The sequence below is a fragment of the Hippichthys cyanospilos genome, chromosome 7 (assembly GCF_059441005.1).
Source record: "Hippichthys cyanospilos isolate Australia breed blue-spotted pipefish chromosome 7, RoL_Hcya_1.0, whole genome shotgun sequence".
Taxonomy (NCBI): domain Eukaryota; kingdom Metazoa; phylum Chordata; class Actinopteri; order Syngnathiformes; family Syngnathidae; genus Hippichthys; species Hippichthys cyanospilos.
The window spans coordinates 22,907,088-22,929,408 of NC_142375.1; the positions used below are offsets into that span (position 1 = coordinate 22,907,088).

Below are 22,321 nucleotides of genomic sequence, written 5' to 3' on the forward strand. Positions count from 1 at the left end.
ATTTTTAAGTGATTAGCTAGCCTTCATCATCACACATGTATTTTAAGCAAAAACATAACTGATCCAATGGTGTCATATAACAACAATTTAATATTCCCCAAATTGTCAAACTATTTTTTTTAACAAAGCATGACACAAACTTCAAGTCCAGAACATGCTAGCTAGCTACTCTTGCGAAAGAAACGTCTATTTCTAAAATCTAAAAACTAAACATATGTTAGAAAAACAAACATGAGCAAAAATATATATAAAAAAAATGTACATGATTTGTCCATGTGACTGCGTATACGGACAGAAGTATCTATGGGGAAAAGTTAGCTAAGTTAAAACATGCTCAGCTAGCTTTACATAAATACATGACATTTGGCTAGCAGGTTCAGAGTTCTTGCTTGTTGATATTTTTTCCCATTTTGGTATCATCTGAAGTTGTGTACAGGAATTCTAGAATAGCATTTTACCTTGGAAAATGAGGGGCCACAGTCCATTCATGTCTTTGTTTGCCTTTTTTTCTGTTTTTTTTTTTTTTTGCATCTCTCGGAACAGAATCAGGATATGAATCGACGACCAACGCTTCAGTTCCAGTTTTCTTGTCCGCTGTGGAGATAAAAATAAAAATAGATTAATTAAATAAACTAACATTCAAGCATCAATAAAAACTCAGCTTGTGCTGTTGTCTGACGAAATTCAAAGAAATTAGCATCAGGTTGGAACCTGTGGAAAACGGCAGCTCACAAGCCCCCCCCCCCCCCCCCCCCCCCCCCCCCCCAAAAAAAAAGAACCAAAAGCAACTCCCCTTGTTAAGCTAAAAAAGCTAACCTTGCTAGCATTTTTTAAACTAAACAATTTTTTACATCTATAAAAACTAAGCTTGTGATATTTGTTCCTGTTGTCTGAAGAAGTTCAAAGAAATAAGGTTGGAACCATTTCAAAAAGGCAGCTCACAAGGCGACAAAAAAACAAAAACTAAAAACAAAAAAGCAACTCTCCTTGCTAGGCTAAAACAAGCTAACCTTGCTAGCATTTTTTTAAACTAAAGAATGTTTTACATCTATAAAACTAAAAAACTAAGCATGTGATATTTTTTTTGTTGTCTGAAGGAATTCAAACAAATTAGCATCAGGTTGGAATTATTAGAAAGAGGCAGCTTTTAAGCTGAAAAAAAAGTAACTCTCCTTACTAGGCTAACACAAGCTAACCTTGCTAGCATTTTTTTAAACTAAAGAATATTTTTTCACTCTTTATGACTATTCCTACAAAATTACACTTCTTTTCCACGTTTAATTTTTTTGATGGGGGCAAAATATTTTTTTGTACTTGATAGTTAAGGCTTTATTCTGACAAATTTCCCATCATGCAACTATAAGAGGGACGATCTAATGATTGAGCACGAAAAGGCGGCGTAGGCACTAAAGTAGATGAAAGAGGATGGATCAGAATGGGATCCCGATGATTGGCTGGCAACCGCTTCAAACGATGCGTTCAAAGCCCCAAAAAGTTACTGTAAAACAATGTACCTTTTAACTGGTTATGGGGGAACCTCCATTTTGAATCAGCAGTCGGCGCAGATCAGGGGAGCCGAGGCTCGAGGGAATCGGAACAGGGTGTCACTATATGGGGAACTATTGCACATGCGCACACATACACATGTATACACACACATGGGAATTTGAGCCAATGAGAACCGAAGTGGGCTCACTCCACTTTAGTCATTTTGAAATTAAATGCAGGGATGAATCGAGGACAGGCATATTGTTCAGATGAAATCGAACAGGCGCCGAACATTGCTGAAAATGGGAAATCTGAAATATTGATCAGAATACAGTGGTACCCTCACTCGTGACGTTGATTCGTTCCAGAAGTGATCTCATAATGTGAATTTACCATGTGTAGAAGTGCTTTTTACATGCGAACAGCCAAATTCATTCCAAGCACCTCCAAAACGCTCCTAAACCCTTTAAATTCATAATATCAATAGCAGTTGACAAAGAGAATGCAGTTCATTTGTTTGCCTTGAGATGGCGCTGGTTTCTTGGTGGTGCTTGCAGAGAACTTTGTTTTGGTTGTTTTAATTGTATGTTTTTTTGTTGTTGTTTTTTTTTACCTTTCCAGTGATCTAGGCATCAACTACAAGTCCACAGGAGCAATAATATTCCTTTTTTAGGATCATTTTGCACATGTATAAGTTTAATTAGGTAAGTTTAGTTTAAGGTCATGCAAAGTACTTCTTGTGTGTAATGCTAATGTGCTAAGGGCATGTTAATATATGATATAACTCTGGCCATTTTTGAACAAAATCATCCTATCGATTATTCTCTAGAAAAATTGAGTTTTATACGTGTAATTTATTAGACACTATTACATCGTATCCATGCTAACCGGTCATGACAACCATGCTAGCCGGACATGTTAAGACCGTTTCAAAGTCAGCCCAATTTGGGTGATAATCAAGCCAGGTTTGAGAAAAAAGCCTGGACAACCTGGGGTTGAAGTAGATTTACCGACTTTGATCAACCTTTTTTCCAGCCCTAGATACATAGCTTATCATTGATAAGGTTTTTTTCCCCCCTCCCCTGTACATTTCCCTGTGGTGGGAAGAATGAGACATTGATTTCCGGGAGGTGTTTATTATTTATAGTGGGTGTATATTATGTATTGTAGCCCCAAAAAATATTAATGAGTTCTATTTGAGGAAAAAAAAAAAAGAGTATTAAAAATTTATGGATAAAAAATTACGTTCAAATAATAATACATGAAAATATACCTTCACCGCACAGCATGGTTTTCTAAAGTATTATTACCCAAATTGCAACACAAGTCCGGTGCCAAAATGCCCTGATTTGAGTAGAATATGGAAACTCAACGAAAGAAGGATGAACCCAAAGAGGAGATGTTCTTGAAAACAACGATAATGGTAAAGATTCAAAGTGAAAATGAGGATGAAAAAGAGAGGCGGTCAAAGTGCAACAAGCAATGGGTAAGTGGAGCTGAGGATAATCAAGTCAATATGAAAAATGGTGATTTAAAAAAAAATAATCAATGGTGATTAAACAATGGGAAGGACAAGAGAAAAATCAACATTAATAGTTTATCAAAACATGCTGATATCCTTTACAAGAGCTGGGAAATAAATACCATACATTTCAGAATATAAGACGCAACTTGTTTCGCATGATTTTTGTCTACTTATACCTTATAGCGTTTGGGTAATTTTGTAGCAGCCAAGGTATTAGAAGTTAAGAAGTCAAATGTCACAGCTCTTGTATTGGACCAGACTACTTTGGGCGTGCATAGTGAATGCAGGTCTCGACTAGACTCACTCTTCAAAGACGTCCTCTGTGTCCATCCTACGGTAGTACTTGGCCAGTTTGATGGAGATGATGATGCTGGGGAGCAGGAGGATACTGCAGAGTCCGAGTCCAAACCAGAATGTATTCTAGAAAAAACAACAAAATGATTTTTTTTTCCTTTTCAACCGAGTGGCTGTTACATTCCGGACGGCGCTAGCTTCCTGCTCGCTAGCTTCCTGCTCGCTAGCTTTCTGCTCGCTAGCTTCCTGCTCGCTAGCTTCCTGCTCGCTAGCTTCCGCCTCGCTAGCTTCCGCCTCGCTAGCTTCCGGCTCGCTAGCTTCCGGCTCGCTAGCTTCCTGCTCGCTAGCTTCCTGCACGCTAGCTTCCGCCTCGCTAGCTTCCGCCTCGCTAGCTTCCGGCTCGCTAGCTTCTTCCTAATAAAGGGGACCCTTGTGCTTAGAAAAAAATGGGTAATAAAGGGGACCCTTGTGCTTAGAAAAAAAATGGGTAAAAAAATGCGGAAAAAATAGCTTGCATTGGCCGGGAATCGAACCCGGGCCTCCCGCGTGGCAGGCGAGAATTCTACCACTGAACCACCAATGCCTACATACTAGAGAGTGTACAGGATTTCAATTTTATCCCAAGATCAGCTATGGAGTCCTGTTGAGTTTACCACTGAGTCGGCAATGAAACTGCACGCGACAATCTCCATACTGTCCACGATGTTGCTGATGGGTTTGCACTGAGCCACCTCTGCAGTCAGCTACAGCCGCAATGAAAACACATCATGAGTACAAAACATTATGACATTAATGCTAAGAGCAATCATTTTGTAGAAAGAGAGTTCAAACTCACAGAATTGTGAACCCAGTCTGTGTACTGTTTGAAATATCCCACCAAGCTTTGCACATAGTTTTTGGTTTCCTGGACACACAAAATAAAACCCAGATGTTGGTTTCAGGGAGACCTTTTTTTTTTTTTTTTCAAGGAGAGCAACTTGCGTGTTGCAAACATAAAAACTTGCCAAATTGCACTGGCGAATATGTTTGACGAAATATTAAATGACAGTTTTGGTACCTGCTTTACTACGTGTGAGGCATTGTTACTGATGAGGTACTCTGATGCATCGATGGCACTCAGGATGTTGGTCACCTTCACCTAAACAGAAGTTTTTGCACACGTTATTCTTTATTAAAAAAAAAAAAAAAAAAAAATATATATATATATATATATATATATATATATATATATATATATATATATATATATATATATATATATATATATATATATATATATTATATATATATATATATATATCGTTTCTGTCAGAGTGAAGAGTGACTGTGAAGTCAATTAAATGTTCACCACACAATTACATAGCTTTGAAATTTTGAAATCAATAAAAACTATTCAAATGAGAGATTGGAAACAAAATAATGGTTGTTTCCCATCCCCCCAAAATGGTAAGATCTAAAATATTAGGCAATTTCAAGCAGCGCAAAGACATTGAAAACAAATGGATTGTGCATTATTTGTTTTATAGCATTTCATCCTATTTTGAATTACAAACGTCATTTATGTGTGCTACACCTTTTTTTGTTGCCACTGGACAGCGACCGCAAATATCTTAAAAATAGTAAAATACTAAATATAAAAAGAACTCTACCACTACAAGTATGTCAAAAAAATGACAAATAAAACCAAATTAGCTTCAACTATATTTGTACATTCATATGAAAGTAAATGGTGCCTACCGGTAGGTCACTGGAGGTTTTCTGCAACTGTTTAATACTTTGACTCAAAGTGCTCTGTGTGGTGAGGAAAAACAAAACAAAAAACTGTTCAATAAATGGGATCTTGCCCTCGAATCTTTATGAACAAGACCACAGGCCACAAGCCACATCACAACGGCACCGGCACAAAAAAAAATCAACAACAGTCACTGTAAGCGTGCTTACCCTGGCACGGACATATTTCTGTCACAGCCAATGAGAGGAAAGAAAGCATGAGGAAAAAGCGTAGTCGCTTGTGGGTAATAAAAGAAGTGTGTGTTGCATATGAATATGTACCATGGATTGCTCCATGGGGACCACCATTTCTCTGTGGATCTGTCGGATGCTGCTAGCGTGACCTTTCAGTGCGTTTTCCAGAGCGCCACGTGGCTAGAAAAAGAGACAGAAACAATCTGCAGTCAAGTTAACGCTTGTCACATGTGAGGAATCAAAAGAGTGCTTTGCATTGGCCGGGAATCGAACCCGGGCCTCCCGCGTGGCAGGCGAGAATTCTACCACTGAACCACCAATGCTTGACAATTATTTCCTCATTTCTACGACTCACGAGCTGGTCCGCCTGGCCTTCAAGATCAGTTGCAAAGGTCAGAAAATCCACAAGCGTGATTCCCTTGTTCACCTTGAAAATACAAATCACGTGTCAAATTAGTAGCGTTAATCAATAGTCAGCGGTGAGCCAACAGGGCCAGCAAGGCATTCTCTGCGAGCCTAAAATAGCCTGATATTATCATAAGTACAATAACCTATAATAACCGTAATAAAAGTCCATTTCATTTTACATTCATTTTCTCTATATGTAGATATTTTACATACAAAATTACTCTCGCGTCCATGTCAATACAAAAGGATTTATTATTGGAAATGAAATGCAGGAACTCTACAAGCGACTCATTGAAGTCTTTCTGAGGAAAGAAAGAATAATGGATTTTGTTTAGATAGATGTATTATTTTCGTTTTTAATGTTTTCGTAAATTTATTCTGTTCATATTCAATTAGTGGTAAGGAAAGAAGGTGATGTTCTTATATTAAAGTGTGAAATGCACGGACCGCCACTGTCAATAGTGTTATTATTTTTTTTTCCAACCTGAAAGAATAAATGCACCACTAAAGGCATGGTCGTCCGTTTATTTTCAAATCCAGCCGAATAAACCGACTGGATGGCTGATGACTAATTAACTAACGATTAAGTGACTGATTAACTAATCAATCAAACGATTCACTTCGGAATTGATTAACTCTGACTGCTCACGAACTCATTGACGAACTACTCAGCTAGTGTTGCATTGTTGCCATCTGTTGGCGACTTTGCCTCATTACAGGTCTTCACGATGTGTCCCAATCCCAGTGGGGAAAGTTTTTTTTTCACAATAAGTGCAGCCAAGATTTAAAGGGCTATCAAACATACCTTTCCGTTTCAGCAGCAAAATATAATATTTTGTCGATAATGAATTGGATTGTTTCATTACTTTTCGATTAACTCCTTTAAAAACACACTTTGCCACTGGCTGACGACACCAAACAAGCCCACATGGACTCAAGGCTCAGGTTACAACCAATCATGCCTCAGCTTGCGAATGTCACATGACCAAACTCGTAAAAATGTCATACTTTGTGTTTTCTAAATGAACACGGACAAAAAAAGGAAATGATCACTTTCAAGTAAACATGGCGGCGCTTCATTAAGCTGTTATGCTGCCTGCAAATGGAATAAACATAAGGGGAGTGCTTCATATCTCTGATAGAGGTTCAAATTTAGTAATCGTATAAACTTCCTAACATTCCTGTGTGAATTACCTTTTGCGTCTGAAATGTGCTATGTATAAATAAAAATACCTTACAACTCACTCAATACCTCACTGACAAACCCTTGCATTATTATCTGTCTAACTAGCTGAGTGACAAAGTGACTGACTAAACTTCTAACCCAGCAGTCAATCACTAACGTGATTGTCTACAATATCAATTGTCTTGCCAACCTCAGCCAGGTACGCTTCGTAGTCAATGATCCCGATGCCCGCGTTGGCGAAGTTGATGAGGTTGTCTCTGCCCGCCTGCTCCAGCAGCGAGATGTCCTGCAGGTCCACCTGCACGCTGTCAAACACTTTGGCCAGGTCCTTGTTGTACTAATGACACCAATGTATAGGGCACAAATACAATGAAATAACTTTGGAGAGCATGTCACATTTTGATCAGGCACTTGCCACTGTCCTGTTGAGGAACGAGTTGATGTTGAACATGGTCTCCAGCTGCAGAGCGTGATATAGGCCGTTGTTATCGTAGCACTCCCTGAAAAAAAAATGATAATTATCATTTTTAAAAAAGGGTTAGCCCATCGAGAATGTCACCTCGCATGTGTCACGTTCACCAGTTACACATTTGTGAGAAACTACACAAAGAAGGAGAAAAGGCATTTTTTTCCCCTCTAGCTCATGCATGAGGAGAACGGAGAAGTACTGCACGGGTACAATTCTACCGCACTCTAAAACTCCCTGAACCTTCTCTATTTATTCAATAATTAAAAGTAGGTTCCCGCGCGAGAAAGGAAAATCCCGCGATTAAAATTCGATTAATTGGGCAGGCCTATTTTTTAGATGACAGGTGAAGTGATATCTGTCTGCGGTTGAGCTTGAGCCGACTGGTCAGGCCTGTCCTTCACACGGCCAAGTTCCCGACGGCAACATTCTCATCGCAAACACTGTTTCATTGAAAGCGGCGCGTCCACGATTCGTTCTTTACCTGTACATGCTTCCCAACGTCAAGTCGATATTTGGGTTCTGAAACAGCATTCCAGGAAGGAAATTCTTCTTGGCCGGATGGACCAGGAAAGGTGTGTCTATGATCTAAATAAATGCACGCACAGGCATAAATCGCAGATGTCAGGGTAAAATACGAGCGTTTCCGTCCCGTACCTGAAACAGCTGCCGGCTGGCCAGCGGCTCGCACAGCATCTTCTCCACGTTTCCGCCGACGACGAACAGCGTGGTGACGATGGCCATCAGCAGCCAGGCGAAGATGAAGGAGAAGCCCACGCCGCTGTCATAGACCCAAACAAACCAGACGTTAGCATTCATGCTAATGCAGCAGTAGCATTTACTGGCATTTACCGCACCGTGACCTGCAGGTCGGGTCATTCTTGTCCGGTGGTGTTTGCTGTACCCAATCATTAATTCTATTAAAATTAGCTCCATAGGTCAGTGGTGGGGTACTAGTACCACTGGGGGTACTTGAAGGAACTTCGGGGTGGGGTACTTTCAAAGGATTTTAAATAAAACAAACAAACATGCAAAAATCGTTGAAAGAATGATTATTGAATTAATTAATTGTTTCTGGAAACTAATCATCAATTTTATGTTCAGTAGGTTATTCCATTTTGTTATTGTAAAAAGCCAGACTCTCCCCCTTACTAGAATGGTTCGACCCAAATTGTAATGTGCTACCTCTCGTTACCTGTCAAGTTAATGATTGATTTTTTGTGAACACATCTCTACTATGATCCCCAAAGAGACAAATATTTATCAGTAATGATGTCTTTTTGAGGACAGGTCTGACACTTTATGTCGATTATTTTTTTGGGAACAAATATTTATCAATAATAAAGTTAATGATTTATTTTTGTGAAGAGATCTCTACTGTAATCCCAATGCTTTATGCTGAAACATTTTCTGTGGACAAATACTTATTTATAATTTTTTCTTTTTGAGAACAGTTCTGACAATTAATGTTGATCAATTTTTGTGGAAAAATATTTATTAATATTATATATTATTATATTTAATTAATTAGTTCAATGGTAGAATTTGCAGTCTAAACAGAAAGACAGCCAAATAAGATATGGCCTTCGGAGTGGAGCGGAAGTCCCAAGCCCAAAATTTAGCAAGTCAAGTTTGACTTTAGTCAACGTAATCTCAATAACGCACCGCTGTCAGACAGTAACATATTTTTAGTAGGTATATATATTTATATTTTTGGTACGTACGCCATCAGCAGGTTCCCTCCCGTGTTGGACAGACAGCCGCGAGTGGTTGGCGTAGCCTGCTTATCATAGCCGCATGTGCCGCAGAGCAGACCCAGGATGTTGAAGGACAGGATGAGAACCACCATGCACAGCACTGCCACGCAGCCAATCCACCTGCAGACATCAAATGTATAATAAGGCTTCCAATATGCAATTATTTTTAACGGTAAAATCTACTGCTGGGTACTGTGTGTGATACTGTCAACACTTCAAAATAAAAGGGAATTTAAAAATATGTATCTGCAAAGTTTCATGAAGTCCACCATGAGCAGGCAAGCTTTAACAAGATTGTATGCTAAATTACAAAATTGAGTTTATATATATATATATATATATATATATATATATATATATATATATATATATATATATATATATATATATATATATATATATATATATAAGTAAGAAGAACATATTTTTATTTATTTACCAAGTGAATACGAATGAAATAAAATGACAAAAGCATATTGAATATGAAAAAATACATAAATAAAATGCTTGCGCCCATCAAAACTCCCAAAAGACTTAATTCACACACAAAATCCATTCTTCATTCTTTCCTCAAGTCGACTTCCATGACTCGCTTGTATAGTTTGTCTGTGCGTTTCAGTTCCAACAATAAATCCTTTTCTATCGTATGTTTGATTTTGCTTTAAAAAAGGCAGAGAACAACACTGGAAGGAGCGTAAGCAAATGGATATGACACGAAGAGAACCGAATATGTAGAATATGTATTGCGTCTACTTTGTATCGCAATATTTCACTGTATCGATATTATCACCCAGCCAAAGTCAAATCAAACCTGTAGAAGTCCAACTGATCAATCTGTGCATAGTAGGACTCAATGTTCTTCTGGCCCTGGTTGAGGAAGATAGTGAAGTTGGCCAATGAGGCCTCCACGGGAAACATTTTAGCAAAGCCGTGGATCTCCGAGCCGATTTTATCCAGCATTCCTTTCACTCCTAAAAACGCATCGAACACGAGCAATTAATAGGCAAAACAGCGACAACGATTATATGGTTTCATAATTAGAAGCTTAATGTGGAACACTCACGAGGTAAGGCTGTAGTTTAGTCGTCCGAAACAAGGGAAAACGAAGATAAGAGAAGAAATAGGGGGTTAGTTTTTCGCACTATAAGCCGCACTGCTATACAGTAGGAGCCAAAATCAAGCAGCAACAATCAAGAAGAAAAAAACAAAAAACAAAGTTAGTTTTTGTCACGGATAAGCCGCACTGGACAAGTTTTTACCGGTGGCTTCAATATATCAGTATAGTTGCGTCTAGCATAAATTAGTCTCTAGCTGGCAGTGCTCACTGTTGTGATAGCCAGAAATGACTTGACAGTTGCTGTTCCTACTGATCACTTTTAACCAATCCACGCTGACCTAAATGTGCTGTTTCAGATAGAAAATGTGTTTCTTAGACCAAAATTCATAGGGGAGGGGATTCGTCTAAACTCTAATGTTCTAATGTTTGGAATGGGGTTCATTCTACATACAAACAGAAGGAATTTGTGTACCTGCGACAATATTTTTGGTTTGCTCTTTGACCAGCCTCGGTGTGTCATTGAAGGACGCGTAGCCCTAAATATGGAGGAAAGAGAAAAACTGTCTAAACACGAAACTGTTGACGGACGACTAAATTGTCTTTGAATGATTTTGTCTCATAAAACATTCAAGTTCCGTTCAATTCAAAGTTTGACTCAAAATTTCTGGTTTGGGGCCAAAAGTTTGGATGTTTATAGTCCCATGCCTCGTAAATTTAAAACTGCTGTTTGCAAAATAAATAAATGCAAATGTACAAAATGTACATTTACTGGACACCCAGGGGTTAATAAAAAGATACTTTACATTTTTCAAAGACTCAAAAATGATTTTAATGTTTGAAGGAAACAATGTACATCAAGTCCTTGAAGACGCTAATTGGGCAATTTTTTCATGTACTGTATTTTCCGCACTACAGGACACACCTAAAAGCCTGCAATTTTCTCCAAAACTGACAGTGCGCCTTATACGGTATATATATATATATATATATATATATATATATATATATATATACCATGTAAATTCTTTAATTTTTACCTTTTTATTTATAAATGTATTTTTTACTATTACATTTTTTATGACATCCCGTTTGAAATTTTGATATGCTATAAATGCTACAATTTTTAAGCCATTTTGCAAAAAATGCTAGTTTTTGTTAAAGTAAGCACAATTTTATTAAAAAAATCCAGAAATTGGTTTTATATTGGTTTTAAACCATATATTTTAAGGTTTTTGGCTGAAATTTGAAAGATTTCATATTTAATTAAATCATAGTTACATATTTTCAAACTCACGCATTGATCTTAACAGTCTTTTAATGTAGTCGGGGTGTATTTTTTCCTCCATTCTTCAGCTAGTACTTTCCACAAATCATCTTTATTCTCAATTTCTGGTCGTCCTTTAATAAAAGTTTGACTGATTTATCCGATTGTTTTGTTGACATTCCCTACAGCGCAGCTCCATCTAGTGCAGGCATGTCCAAACCCAGTCCTCGAGGGCCGCCTATCCGGCATGTTTTGGAGGTTTCTGTCCTCCTAACACACCTGATTCAAATGATCAGCTCATCAGCAAGCTCAGCGGAAGCCTGACAACAAACCTGATCATTTGAATCAGCTGCATTGGATGACGGAAACATCAAAAACATGCAGGATAGGCGGCCCTCGAGGACCGGGTTTGGACATGCCTGATCTAGTGGATGCAATCTGTAACCCCATACACAACTGTAGCTCCTATTCTACGCGCCTTATAATGCGGTGCATCCTATGTATGAAAATAGATTTAAAATAGGCCATTCATTGAAGGCACGCCTTATAATCCGGTGCGCCTTATGCTGCGGAAAATACAGATTATGAAAACGGGTATGCTACATTTATCAAGCAGCTTAAAATCAGACCTTCTGTATGATGTTGCTGAGGTCCGTCCTCAGGACCGTGTGAACGTTCTCCAAGGCGTAGTCGACATCCGGGAGCTGCAAAAAGATAACGAGAGCGTTCCCGCCTTCTTTCAATTTGAAACGTCATTCCGGGTCCACCTTTGAGAAGTCAGCGTTGACGCCCAGCTGGAAAAGCGTGGAGCGGATGGCGTTGCAGCTCGGCGACACGGCGCCGTTGGTGCAGGCCGGGTCCGACAAGGTGTTGGATAGTGACGCTCGCTCTGTGTTCAGACTGTCCTTCAGCCTATCCGTGCCTTCTTGGAGGATTTGCAGTGAGGAGCTGACGTTCTCCAGAGCCTCTTTTGTCTCGCGCATGGCTGCAAATCAACAAATCTTCTTTGGAAATTTCGAAGACCAAAATTAATACTAATTGGATGGCAACAACCACAAGGAGCACTAATATGACTTTACACTGGACAGACAGAACAATGGGTTCCTATTGTAACACTTCCACTGACAGTTAGTCACAAACACAAATCCCATACTTTTTTTTCATTACCTTTGATTGCATTCTCAACTTTGACTTTAGAAGGAAAAAAAAAAAGATGTGGTGAAAAAAAAGATCAAATGAAAAATATGTCACATGTATTCATTTTCCCCAAAATGAATGGGTGCGTTCTATAAACGGCAGGTTAAAAATTTGATTATTTTTTTTTTAATTCGACACCATTCCAGGAAGATTGATCGGTCAGCCACATGAGCTGAGTTTTGACGCAGAGATGTGCGTTTTTCCATCGGCCGTATTCTTATTTACATTCATTACCGTAAGGAGACGAGCTAAATGGCGGATGTCAGTTGGATGTTAGCAGCAAGTGCCTGTTGCAGCTAACAGCAGTCCTGTTAGCTGAGATTGTTACGGCATTATTTTCAATAAAAGAAGCGAGGCGGCTGAACCAACGTTCGAGTCCATCCTCGGAACGTAACTAAAACGGAGAGGATTATGTAAAGGTTCTGATTTCTCCAGCAGATTCAATCAAGTGTGCACTGGTTAGAGAACACGTGAAGGTATTTCATCTGACTCGTTAATTAATTGCCGTCTTTTGGCGTGTACGCACAATCATAAACTTGGTGCAACGGATATTTAGGGCAAAATGTACTTGAGCGGCATCGCGAGGAGAAGGATGAGCAACTGATTGGAGCGCATTCACCGTTACTTTCATGTTGCATTCACTGACTGCTCACAATGTGGGAAATCTAAAACGCACTTAACGTAACACGCAACAAATATATAACTTATGAATATGAACACAGGAAAATACGAAGGGTGTAGGAAGATTAGATTTATTTTGTTTTGCTATAGTTTTTGTATTGTTGCCAAAGTGTCGGTGCGTTTTTTTACACGATAACGTAGAAAACACCAGAATTTGACTCCAAAATTAAGGGTGTGTCCAATACACGGGCGCGTCTTATATTTCGGGGATTGCAGTGCATGCTATTTCGTCATATGCAGTTGAATTAAACCGTGTCAAATCACACGACATACTAGTTTATAGTTGCTCTAGGCCCTATAGCATAGGTGTCAAACTCCAGTCCTCGAGGGCCGGCATCCTGCATATTTTCCGTTTTTCTTTCCCCAACACACCTGATTCAAATGATGAGCTCATTAGCAAGAATTGCAGGAGCTTCAAAATGATCCCAATCATTTGAATCAGGTGTTTTTGAGGGAAAAGTTTTGAAAACATGTTGGATACCGGCCCTCGAGGACTGGAGTTCCACACCTGCGCCCTATAGTATCTTACTGGATTAGTCCAAATTGCGTCAAATTGAAATTCGCAGTCATCGCAATCATAGTATTAGTATCACATTAGAAAACATTGCTCTGAAGGGGATGGATTTATATCGTGTTGTATCATCGCGGGATTTTTTTTTTTTTTTGCTTGACTGCCGAATTCTATTGTTTTGCTGTATCTCATTCTGTAATAAATCTGAAATCGTCTTAAAAATTCAAACAAATTTTGAAAAAAAAAAAGACCATGTACCTCCAGCCATACGCAGAGCCGTATCCAGGGAGGGAACCACTTCCTTTTCCAGCTGACTGTGAATCCTCCCGCCCAGCAAAGGTCCGATATCTATCACATCAATACAATTAAAGCTACGTTCTCAGAGGCAATAATTAAACGTCTTACTCAAGTCACTTACTATCAAGCTCCGACAAGACTTTGTTTTTGGCTGTCGTGTACTGCGCTGTCATGTATTCGATTTGCTGTAAGATGTTGACAAAAAGTGAATTTGGGCTTTTTTTTCTGTCATTTTAACATGTGACTAAATGCATACCGCGGGTGTGTTGTTGGCGAACGTCTTCAAGTCTCTGATGTTGGTGTTGATGAAGCGCCGAGTGCTCTTGATGTGGGAGCTCAGGTTGTGGTTCGCTGCGTAGGCCACCAGTACCCCCAGACTGACGCATACGGCACACTCAGTATTGAACTCATTTTTCAATTAAATAGAAAAACGGCAACGGCGACCGGCGATGGCGCCGTTATAATTTAAGCTAACTTTAACTTTAAGCTAACCGAGAAACAAGCATACAGACAGTTATAATAGGCTAGCTAGTTAGCATAGCCCCCAAAACTCACAGATTACTTGGTAAGGAAAAATAAAAAAGAATTTCCAGACAGAAAACTTGGCGGTTTCGAACAGTTGCCGTTCGTAATTAGACGTAATTAGACGTAACGTAATTAGAGGCGAGGTTTTGTTTAGTGCCCGCCCCCAACTGTGATTTACGTATGTTAACAAGAGAAGCGTTAACTCAGTTTTAGTGCTAAGCGTGATCGGAAAATGCAACTTCTAGAGTGCCGGTAAAGTGAGCATTTTCACTCATCTTTCCGACAGAATATTGCGCGCTATGTATTTAAACATGGGTGATATCGTCTGAAAGATTGACTTCCATTGCTAACTTTGAATTGCATGTAGATAATACCTGTGTTATAAGCGTGGAAACGCTGCCATCCGATGGGCATAGTTATCACTACAGTGAGACCTAAAGCTAAAAAACAAGAATTGTATTCATTTATTTTATTACAATTTTAAAAGGTGAGAATTCTTGTCCATGGCACTCAAAGGAAATAGAACTAAATCAAACAAAAACCAAAAAAAGTTGACTTAAATGATTATTCATTAATTAATTAAACATTTGACAATTATTCACACTTTTAATTACTTAATACAAAATGTAATTAATTAATGACACTTTTATTTAATCATAGATAAAAAATGGTACATTTATTCATTGAATTTTGGCACTATGGTCCACCAAATTTAAACCGTTTTTATATTGAAAGGGAATTTTCATCCAAGTTTTGGCGCCCCCTGATGTCCAACGTACTGAACACCAGCCCTGGACTTATCAGTACCTCTCAAATAGTGAGGCGGGCCCCTCCGGGAGGGGGGGGGGGGGGGGGGTGACCCCAGGGAAAAGGCTTTATATACAATGAGAATTTTCTTCTTTTTTTAATCATTATTATTATTATTATTTTCAATTTTTTTCAGATTTAGACTGAACTGTAACCCGTAGAAACACTGTAAAAAAAAAATTAACATTTGTTGGAAGTTGCTTTCTTTTGCTTTTTTTATTTTGTTAATGTTAGAAAGGATACAGTTTTAGGTATACTTGTACAACTTTCCTAGTGGGGTCTTGGCAAAATATAATTGAGAAGCACTGACTATGGGCAACTCTAAAATCATTTTTTTTTTTCATTCAAATCTCTAGCCGCTTGCCGTGTGTAAGGTAGCTCAAAGTGTTTTGGGATCCTCACATGATGAAGATGGTGGTGGCGATAAGCGTGGCGGTGAAGAAGCCTCGCCGGCAGTCTGCGTTTTTCCTCTGCCTCTGGTGCATCTCCCCGCCGCAATTCTCGCAGCAACGACAAACGCAGAAGCACATGCCTAACAGCGGGACCAGGACCACGAACACGACACCGATGGTCGCGCACACCAGGAACCCCAGCTCATAGTAGGCCCCCTGTCGAACGGGCGGAACTTGTCAGTCGCTCCCGTCAAGCGATCACGTTTCTTATCCTGAGGTTCAATGATATTGAGGGGCGTACCTCGAGCAGGAGGACCACATTGTCCGGCTGCGTGTAGGATACGGAGACGTATGAATACAACTTTCGATATCAATCAAACCGCGACGGGAAAAAAACAAAACAAACGGAAGCCAAACCTTTCGCCATTCTTCCAGTTTGATTCCTCCCATATTTTGCTGAATGACTTTAACGATCAGATCTGAAAAGAAATGGTCATGAATGACTTAGTGTTTCAATAGTAACATTTCCCCAGCGCCTTATAAAAATATTTCGACGTATGATCGAATGATGGTGAATGAATGCTAGACTGTTAGAAGACATCCTCTTTCTAAAAGGAAACCGTGGTGCTGTTCCAGTCCAGCTGGCGGCGTCTTTATGTAGGTCAGCCGACCTTAAGCTCACCTGTGCCCGTTACCCGGCAGGTAAACATGCACAACCACCTCTCATTGGTCACTTCATTAGGTATACGCTTTGACATCCATGGAGAATTCCAACTTCCATTGTGTGGCATTTTTTTTTTGCAATCTGTTTTGATAGACCTAATTTGGTGTCGATAGAGCTAAGTAAGGAGATTTTGGTGAATCTTGGTAAGTGTGTAGTTGTGGGAATTTTGTGGCACGCCATAGGCGTGGGGGGTGATGCACGCATTGCATGTGATGCGTCGCAGGGGCACCACCTGTTTTGTTTTGTTTTTGTTTTTTTTCGCAGGTTCTTAGTTAGCATTAGCCGGAGAGGGCAGCTAAGCTTAGACAGCTTAGTTCAGTGACCCAGTAGGAGGGATAGATACTGCAAACGAAAGGGAAGGGAGGGATAAACAACCGACGGGTTAGGCGTGTGAACCATTGGACAAAACTTCAAATTATGTTCGGATAAACTCTTTAATTGGACGTCGACGAAAAAAACTTTCCTTTTAAGTCTGTCTGACTTCCTGTTCCTGTCAAATCTCCCTGTCCTCCCACTGCAAAACTAGGCAACAGGACTCGAATGATTGAAGCAAATAAACATCCCCAGGTGTCTTCCAGTAAATGTAAATATAGACTGGCGCAATCTTGGCCCTGAACCGCTCGGGCAGATTAACCGAAGATGTCGAGCAGACGTTGTGAAACCCAGCGTGGCATCTCTGTGACCTCCGAGACCCACCTCATCTCACCTACATAACCGGTTCAAAGATTCATAATGTTAACTGGTATTCAGCTATCCCCTTAAACCGGATTTCACACACACACACACGCACATATATATATATATATATATATATATATATATATATATATATATATATATATATATATATATATATATATATATATATATATATATATATATATATATATATATATATATATATATATATGTATTTTTTATACACTTCCCCACTGTGTCATACATTTCTCCAACTAACCATAAGACAACAAGAATGACCCACTTTCTACTCTTAAATGTGTGTGTATGTTTGACAGTGCCATCTGCACCAGTCGCAGCTTCAGCAGTTAGCATTAGCTCTGTGAAGGCTAATCCCGTAATCTATCTTCTGTGTGTGTGTTTGGATTGATAAGGCTCCATACTTAAGTGAAAGAGCCCAAAATGTGTCTTTGCAGCAATCGAACCTTCACAGGGGTGGTGGGTGTCAATGTGTTGGTCTTCTAAGAACCCGCCGAAACGAAATACAGTGAAGACATACGCTAGGCTCGGACCGAATTTTCAAAGTCCCAGATTTAAAACTGAAAATTTTCTGGAGTTTTTAGAGTTTCAGTGACGTCTCAGCATGCTCCAGACATCTTCGAGTTGCGGTTTGAAAGATCTGACCGTTTGAATGCACCACATGTGCTCCATACAAAGTCAGCGGCTTGCTCTAACTCCGAAGCCTTGTGCGCTATCACACAGTGACAGCATTGCCGATTAGCTGTTTCTTAGCATCCTTAATCAGTGATTGAATATCTTTTTATTTAGGGGGGGGGGGGGGTGTCAATGTTTATATCTGAGACGGAGCTAGCTAGCCACTCCGCTACCACAGCTACGAAGGCTAACTTCAAAATAAAAGCCTTGTATGGCTAAAGCATTGCTGTCTTTGCATTATTTTGTGTGATTATTTTGAAGTTGGCCTTTGTGTGTGGTGTTGTTTCACTTCCTCGATAGGTATTGTTTTATGGTCTTGGAAGCTCAGCTTTGCTTTTTTCTCGATCTGCTGATATGCATTACAGTGATTTTCTACAAAGTGACGCACCTTCTCCTGTGCGCTCAGGTGAAATCCAGACAGACGCTTTCTGGTTTGGGGCTATTGTTTTGTCTTTAAATTGTCCTTCTGAAAATGCATCCTCTTTTTCTAAATATTATCCTTTGCCATGCGTTGTTCCACTCTCCATTTCATCCGTAACCGCAACTAGCAATGCTAACTGTTAGTATGTCAGTGACGGCCGGCTCGGTGAAGCGGCGAATAGCACGTCCGCCTCACAGTTAAAGAGACCTGAGTTCAAATCCGCCTGGCTACGGCCTTTCTGTGGGGAGTTTGCATGTTCTCCCCGAGCCTAAAACTAACAAAAACTAATTAACTGAAACTGAATTAAAAAACAAAACAAATCAAAGCATAATACATAAAGATATGGATACATTTGGGTTGCTGCACAACAATGGGACAGGTGTGGATCACCTGTGTTATTCTCAGGGCAGAACATTCCCGGGCGTGGTAGCATATGGTCCAGCTGGATTAAGGTTTTACGCAGTGATGCAGGTGACTAAGGAAAGCCTCCTCTAATCGCTGCTCTGCTAATTGATTAGCCAGCCCCGCTGGCCTAACCCCGCGCACCAAAAATGGCAGCGACTTACAGTCCTCCAATCCTATTGCACTGCGTCAACACACCAACGTGACCGCTCACGTACAAACTAACGGTTACAGGAGAAGCTTTGAACGCGGCGTGACTAAAAATTCATCGACGAGGATTCCGCCCGGCAACCCCGCGTTGACTTTACGCCGGTCATGTGACACAACAGCAACGAGCCGATTGACGGCTATTGAAACGCCGCTCGCAATAATCTGATCATAACATTAGTTTATTGGATCAACGTCACAAGATCACACACTTGTTTGGTTGGACATGTCTATAAGACTCACAAAAAAAGGTCTGGAAGAAGCATGCCAGAAATGAAAGAAGAAGTCAACAATAATTGTTTGGAGCAGCCATTTTTGGAAGGAAATCTCAAGAGCCTAAAACGTATCTAAATCCTCCGTGCGTGATTTTCACCCACTGACGCAAAATTTTAATGTATGCATTAATCATAAAATGACTCAAAAATGTCTTTAGTACCCATGGCAGAAACTGAACAGGAAGTAAAACATTTTGGTTTGAAAGTCTGAAATTTTATTTTTTTTAAATCTGGAACGTTATGAATAAATTAGCCCCCCCAACACCAGGTTTGACACAAAATGTGGGGGGCTCGTCTCATGAATGCAAATATACACAACATTTTTTACTTCCATATTCTAGAGCTGCATATCCTCACAAGGGTCGAAGGCTTGCTGGTGCCTATCCCAGGTGACTTCCAGCAGTGGGCAGGAGACACCCTGAACTGGTTGCCCAGCCAATTGCAGGGCGCACAGAGACGAACAACCAATCACACCTCAGGACAATTTAGTACGTCCAATCACCAGCCAAGTTTTTGGAGTGCCAGAAGAAAACCCTTGCAGGCTCGGGGAGAACATGCAAACTTCACACAGGGAGGCCGTAGCGAGGTGGATTTGAACTCGGGTCCCCGAACTATGAGGCGGATGTGCTAACCACTGCGGCGCAAAACAGCCAAAAAATATAAAATTGCAACAGGGAAGTCAGCCATTGTGGTCCAGGAAGACGGCCATTTTGGTCTGAAGCAGACATTTTGGTGGTCAAACAACAAGCTCTCCCCGTGAATCGAAAGAGTCGGCATTAAAGCACGATATGACGGTCTTTCTCAAGGGAGGTGGTCTAATCATTTATGAAGCGCCACATATTACGCACAGGAGAAAATCTGAACCTAACGTACCAATAAAATGGAACAAATGACCAGGATGTCATGCGTATTATCGTCACTGAGTAAATAGCATCAGTGTGTAAATAGCGTTTGCTCTTTGACGGCGCTCATTTGGACTTTGTTGTTTAGCTAACGGCACATGCCTCCTGGACTGTGTGTGTGCGGTTCTCTGAGTCTCTTTGAAACAGGTCTTGATGAAGTGATAGCGTCGATCAAAATTTGCAACTATCATCTTGCGTAAAGGCAGAATTGTTTCTTCCTTGTTGCTTTTGAAATCACTAATCAGTTTAAAATCCTAATCATGTAAAGCAGAGGTGTCCAAACTTTTTCCATCTGAAAAACTGAAAGATGCAAGGGCCATTTTCAATGTTTTTTTTTTTTTACTTTAATGTGTCACGGACACCAAAATAAATCAAGCTCTACAAGCTCTAAAGTACTTAAAACAATTGGTGCCATTCATATGTTGATTTTTACTATGTGGTCCAGCCTGCTCCCAATTCCCCTAAAAGAGCTGCGGCCAACTGTTGAACTGTTGAAAATCATTAAAATACATATATAAGGTAAAATTACAGTACAATACATTAGATGATTTAAGAAGAAATAAACAATTAAATAAATAGACAACGTTCAATAAATTCTGTAAGGTTCAGTCTAGTTCATTTTTTAATACATCACAAAACCATTTTGCAGGCCGGTTTAAGCCACCTTGCGGGCCAAATCTGGCCCGCGGGCCTTACTTTTGACACCGCCCCCCATACAGCATAAAACATACTTATTAGAAGCAATTTTTATTCATAGCACATACGGCTTGCTCACAAACCGACCCGCCAGAAGTTTTATTTTAAAAAATTACGGAATTTGGGGAAAAATGGGAATGTGGAAAAAAAGGTGTTATGACTGAGCTGAAGTTGATTTTTAAATAGTCAAATTTGGGGGAAGGGGGTAATAGGGGTTTAATTGTGGAAGTAGCTGAAAGATGGTGACAAAATAAAACAATAAATAAATACATAATTAAATAAGAAGAAGATTGATTGAGTTTGGCTCATTTAAAATCATCTGACCTTTGGGGAAGGAGTTGGGCTGGACCACGTAGAGGAAAGCGTGGACCATGTGGAAGAGGATCCCGATGGCACCGGGCTCGTAATACGCGTGGGTGTCGTAAACCGCCGCCGGGACGAAACCAAAATCCAGCGGCTCCACCGGCGGGGGCGACCGCTGCCGGTGTGGGTCCGTTCTCGCGTCGTCCTCTTTCGGCTGCTGATACTGGCCGCCCCCGGCCGCGGTGCTGGCGGTGGCGGTCCCCCACCAGCAAAGCAGCAGCGCGAGCCACCGTGTCCACAACATTCCTCCGGGTTGAGAGGGGGGGAAAAAAACAAAATTAAATCCCGGGGTTCGACGACGTTTGGTCCGAAGTAGAGAAAGAGAGAGAGAGAAAAAAAAAAAAAAACACCTGTCCGAGCTCCGGCCGACCTCACACCTGAGCGACGTAGGACCAAGTAAGCAAGCGGAAACTTTTTCCACACTTTCCTTAGCTCCGGTGGGCTCCGTCCGGACTCTCGACGCGCATCTTCCCCGGGGTAGCTCGCTGCTTCGACCGGGAGAATTGGACCTAGGAAGAGTCGCCACCTGCCTATCACTCATCCGCCCACCCGCTGAGCTTCTAAATCCCGCTTGACACTGACCAGAGAGCGTCAACAAATTAACGCACGCGAATATTGCTGCTTTAAAATAGAACAAAAAAACAGACGCGAAACAACATGGACTAAACGTAATATTGTAACTTATAATATTACCTTATGGATTAATTCGATTCGTAAAAGGGAAAAAAGTCGATAAAAGATTTAGGACATGTCAGGATATTTCTTGACGTTCCCTTGAGTTTCACGCCACAGCGCTTTCATCTGGAACAAAAAAATGAAACGCTTGATTTTGATCAACGGCACCAATATAACTGTGTTTAAATATGATTTGTGACATTTCAAAGACTTTTAAAAAGCTGCTTCCATCTCAATAGAACTGCTAGTTAGCACTTTTGGAGAAAAAAATACCCGCATCTTTCCCCGCCTGCCGAATCACTGTCATGGTGCGGAACATAAATTACTGCGTCGTATAATAATACTTGGCATCGTAAAAATTGGATGCAATTTCGTCTGTGTGTACCAAAATACCTCAAAATTATGTACAATAATGACTTGATAAAAAAATTAAAGAAGTTAGTT

General features: G+C 40.2%; 1 protein-coding gene and 2 non-coding genes across 3 annotated transcripts; all 3 read right to left on the reverse strand.

Annotated features, from left to right (window-relative positions):
- Positions 1-70: 70 nt before the first annotated feature.
- On the reverse strand, positions 71-21,702 carry prom1b (prominin 1 b). The gene is made up of 28 exons (XM_088418834.1): positions 21,164-21,702; positions 16,238-16,299; positions 16,122-16,148; positions 15,831-16,036; positions 14,353-14,473; positions 14,218-14,281; positions 14,058-14,147; positions 12,578-12,601; positions 12,178-12,395; positions 12,040-12,114; positions 10,619-10,682; positions 10,153-10,161; positions 9,901-10,060; positions 9,057-9,209; positions 7,990-8,113; positions 7,817-7,920; positions 7,282-7,366; positions 7,057-7,203; positions 5,628-5,699; positions 5,360-5,452; positions 5,249-5,266; positions 5,045-5,098; positions 4,365-4,445; positions 4,143-4,211; positions 3,961-4,050; positions 3,318-3,433; positions 1,515-1,619; positions 71-594 (listed from the first exon to the last, which is right to left on the reverse strand). The coding sequence occupies exons 1-27, from the start codon at positions 21,444-21,446 to the stop codon at positions 1,550-1,552; spliced, it is 2,679 nt and encodes an 892-aa protein (XP_088274960.1). The 5' UTR covers positions 21,447-21,702; the 3' UTR covers positions 71-594; positions 1,515-1,549.
- Positions 3,820-3,890, reverse strand: trnag-gcc (transfer RNA glycine (anticodon GCC)). Its single transcript has one exon. It is a non-coding gene; the product is annotated as a tRNA-Gly (tRNA).
- Positions 5,525-5,595, reverse strand: trnag-gcc (transfer RNA glycine (anticodon GCC)). The gene has a single exon. It is a non-coding gene; the product is annotated as a tRNA-Gly (tRNA).
- Positions 21,703-22,321: the final 619 nt, after the last annotated feature.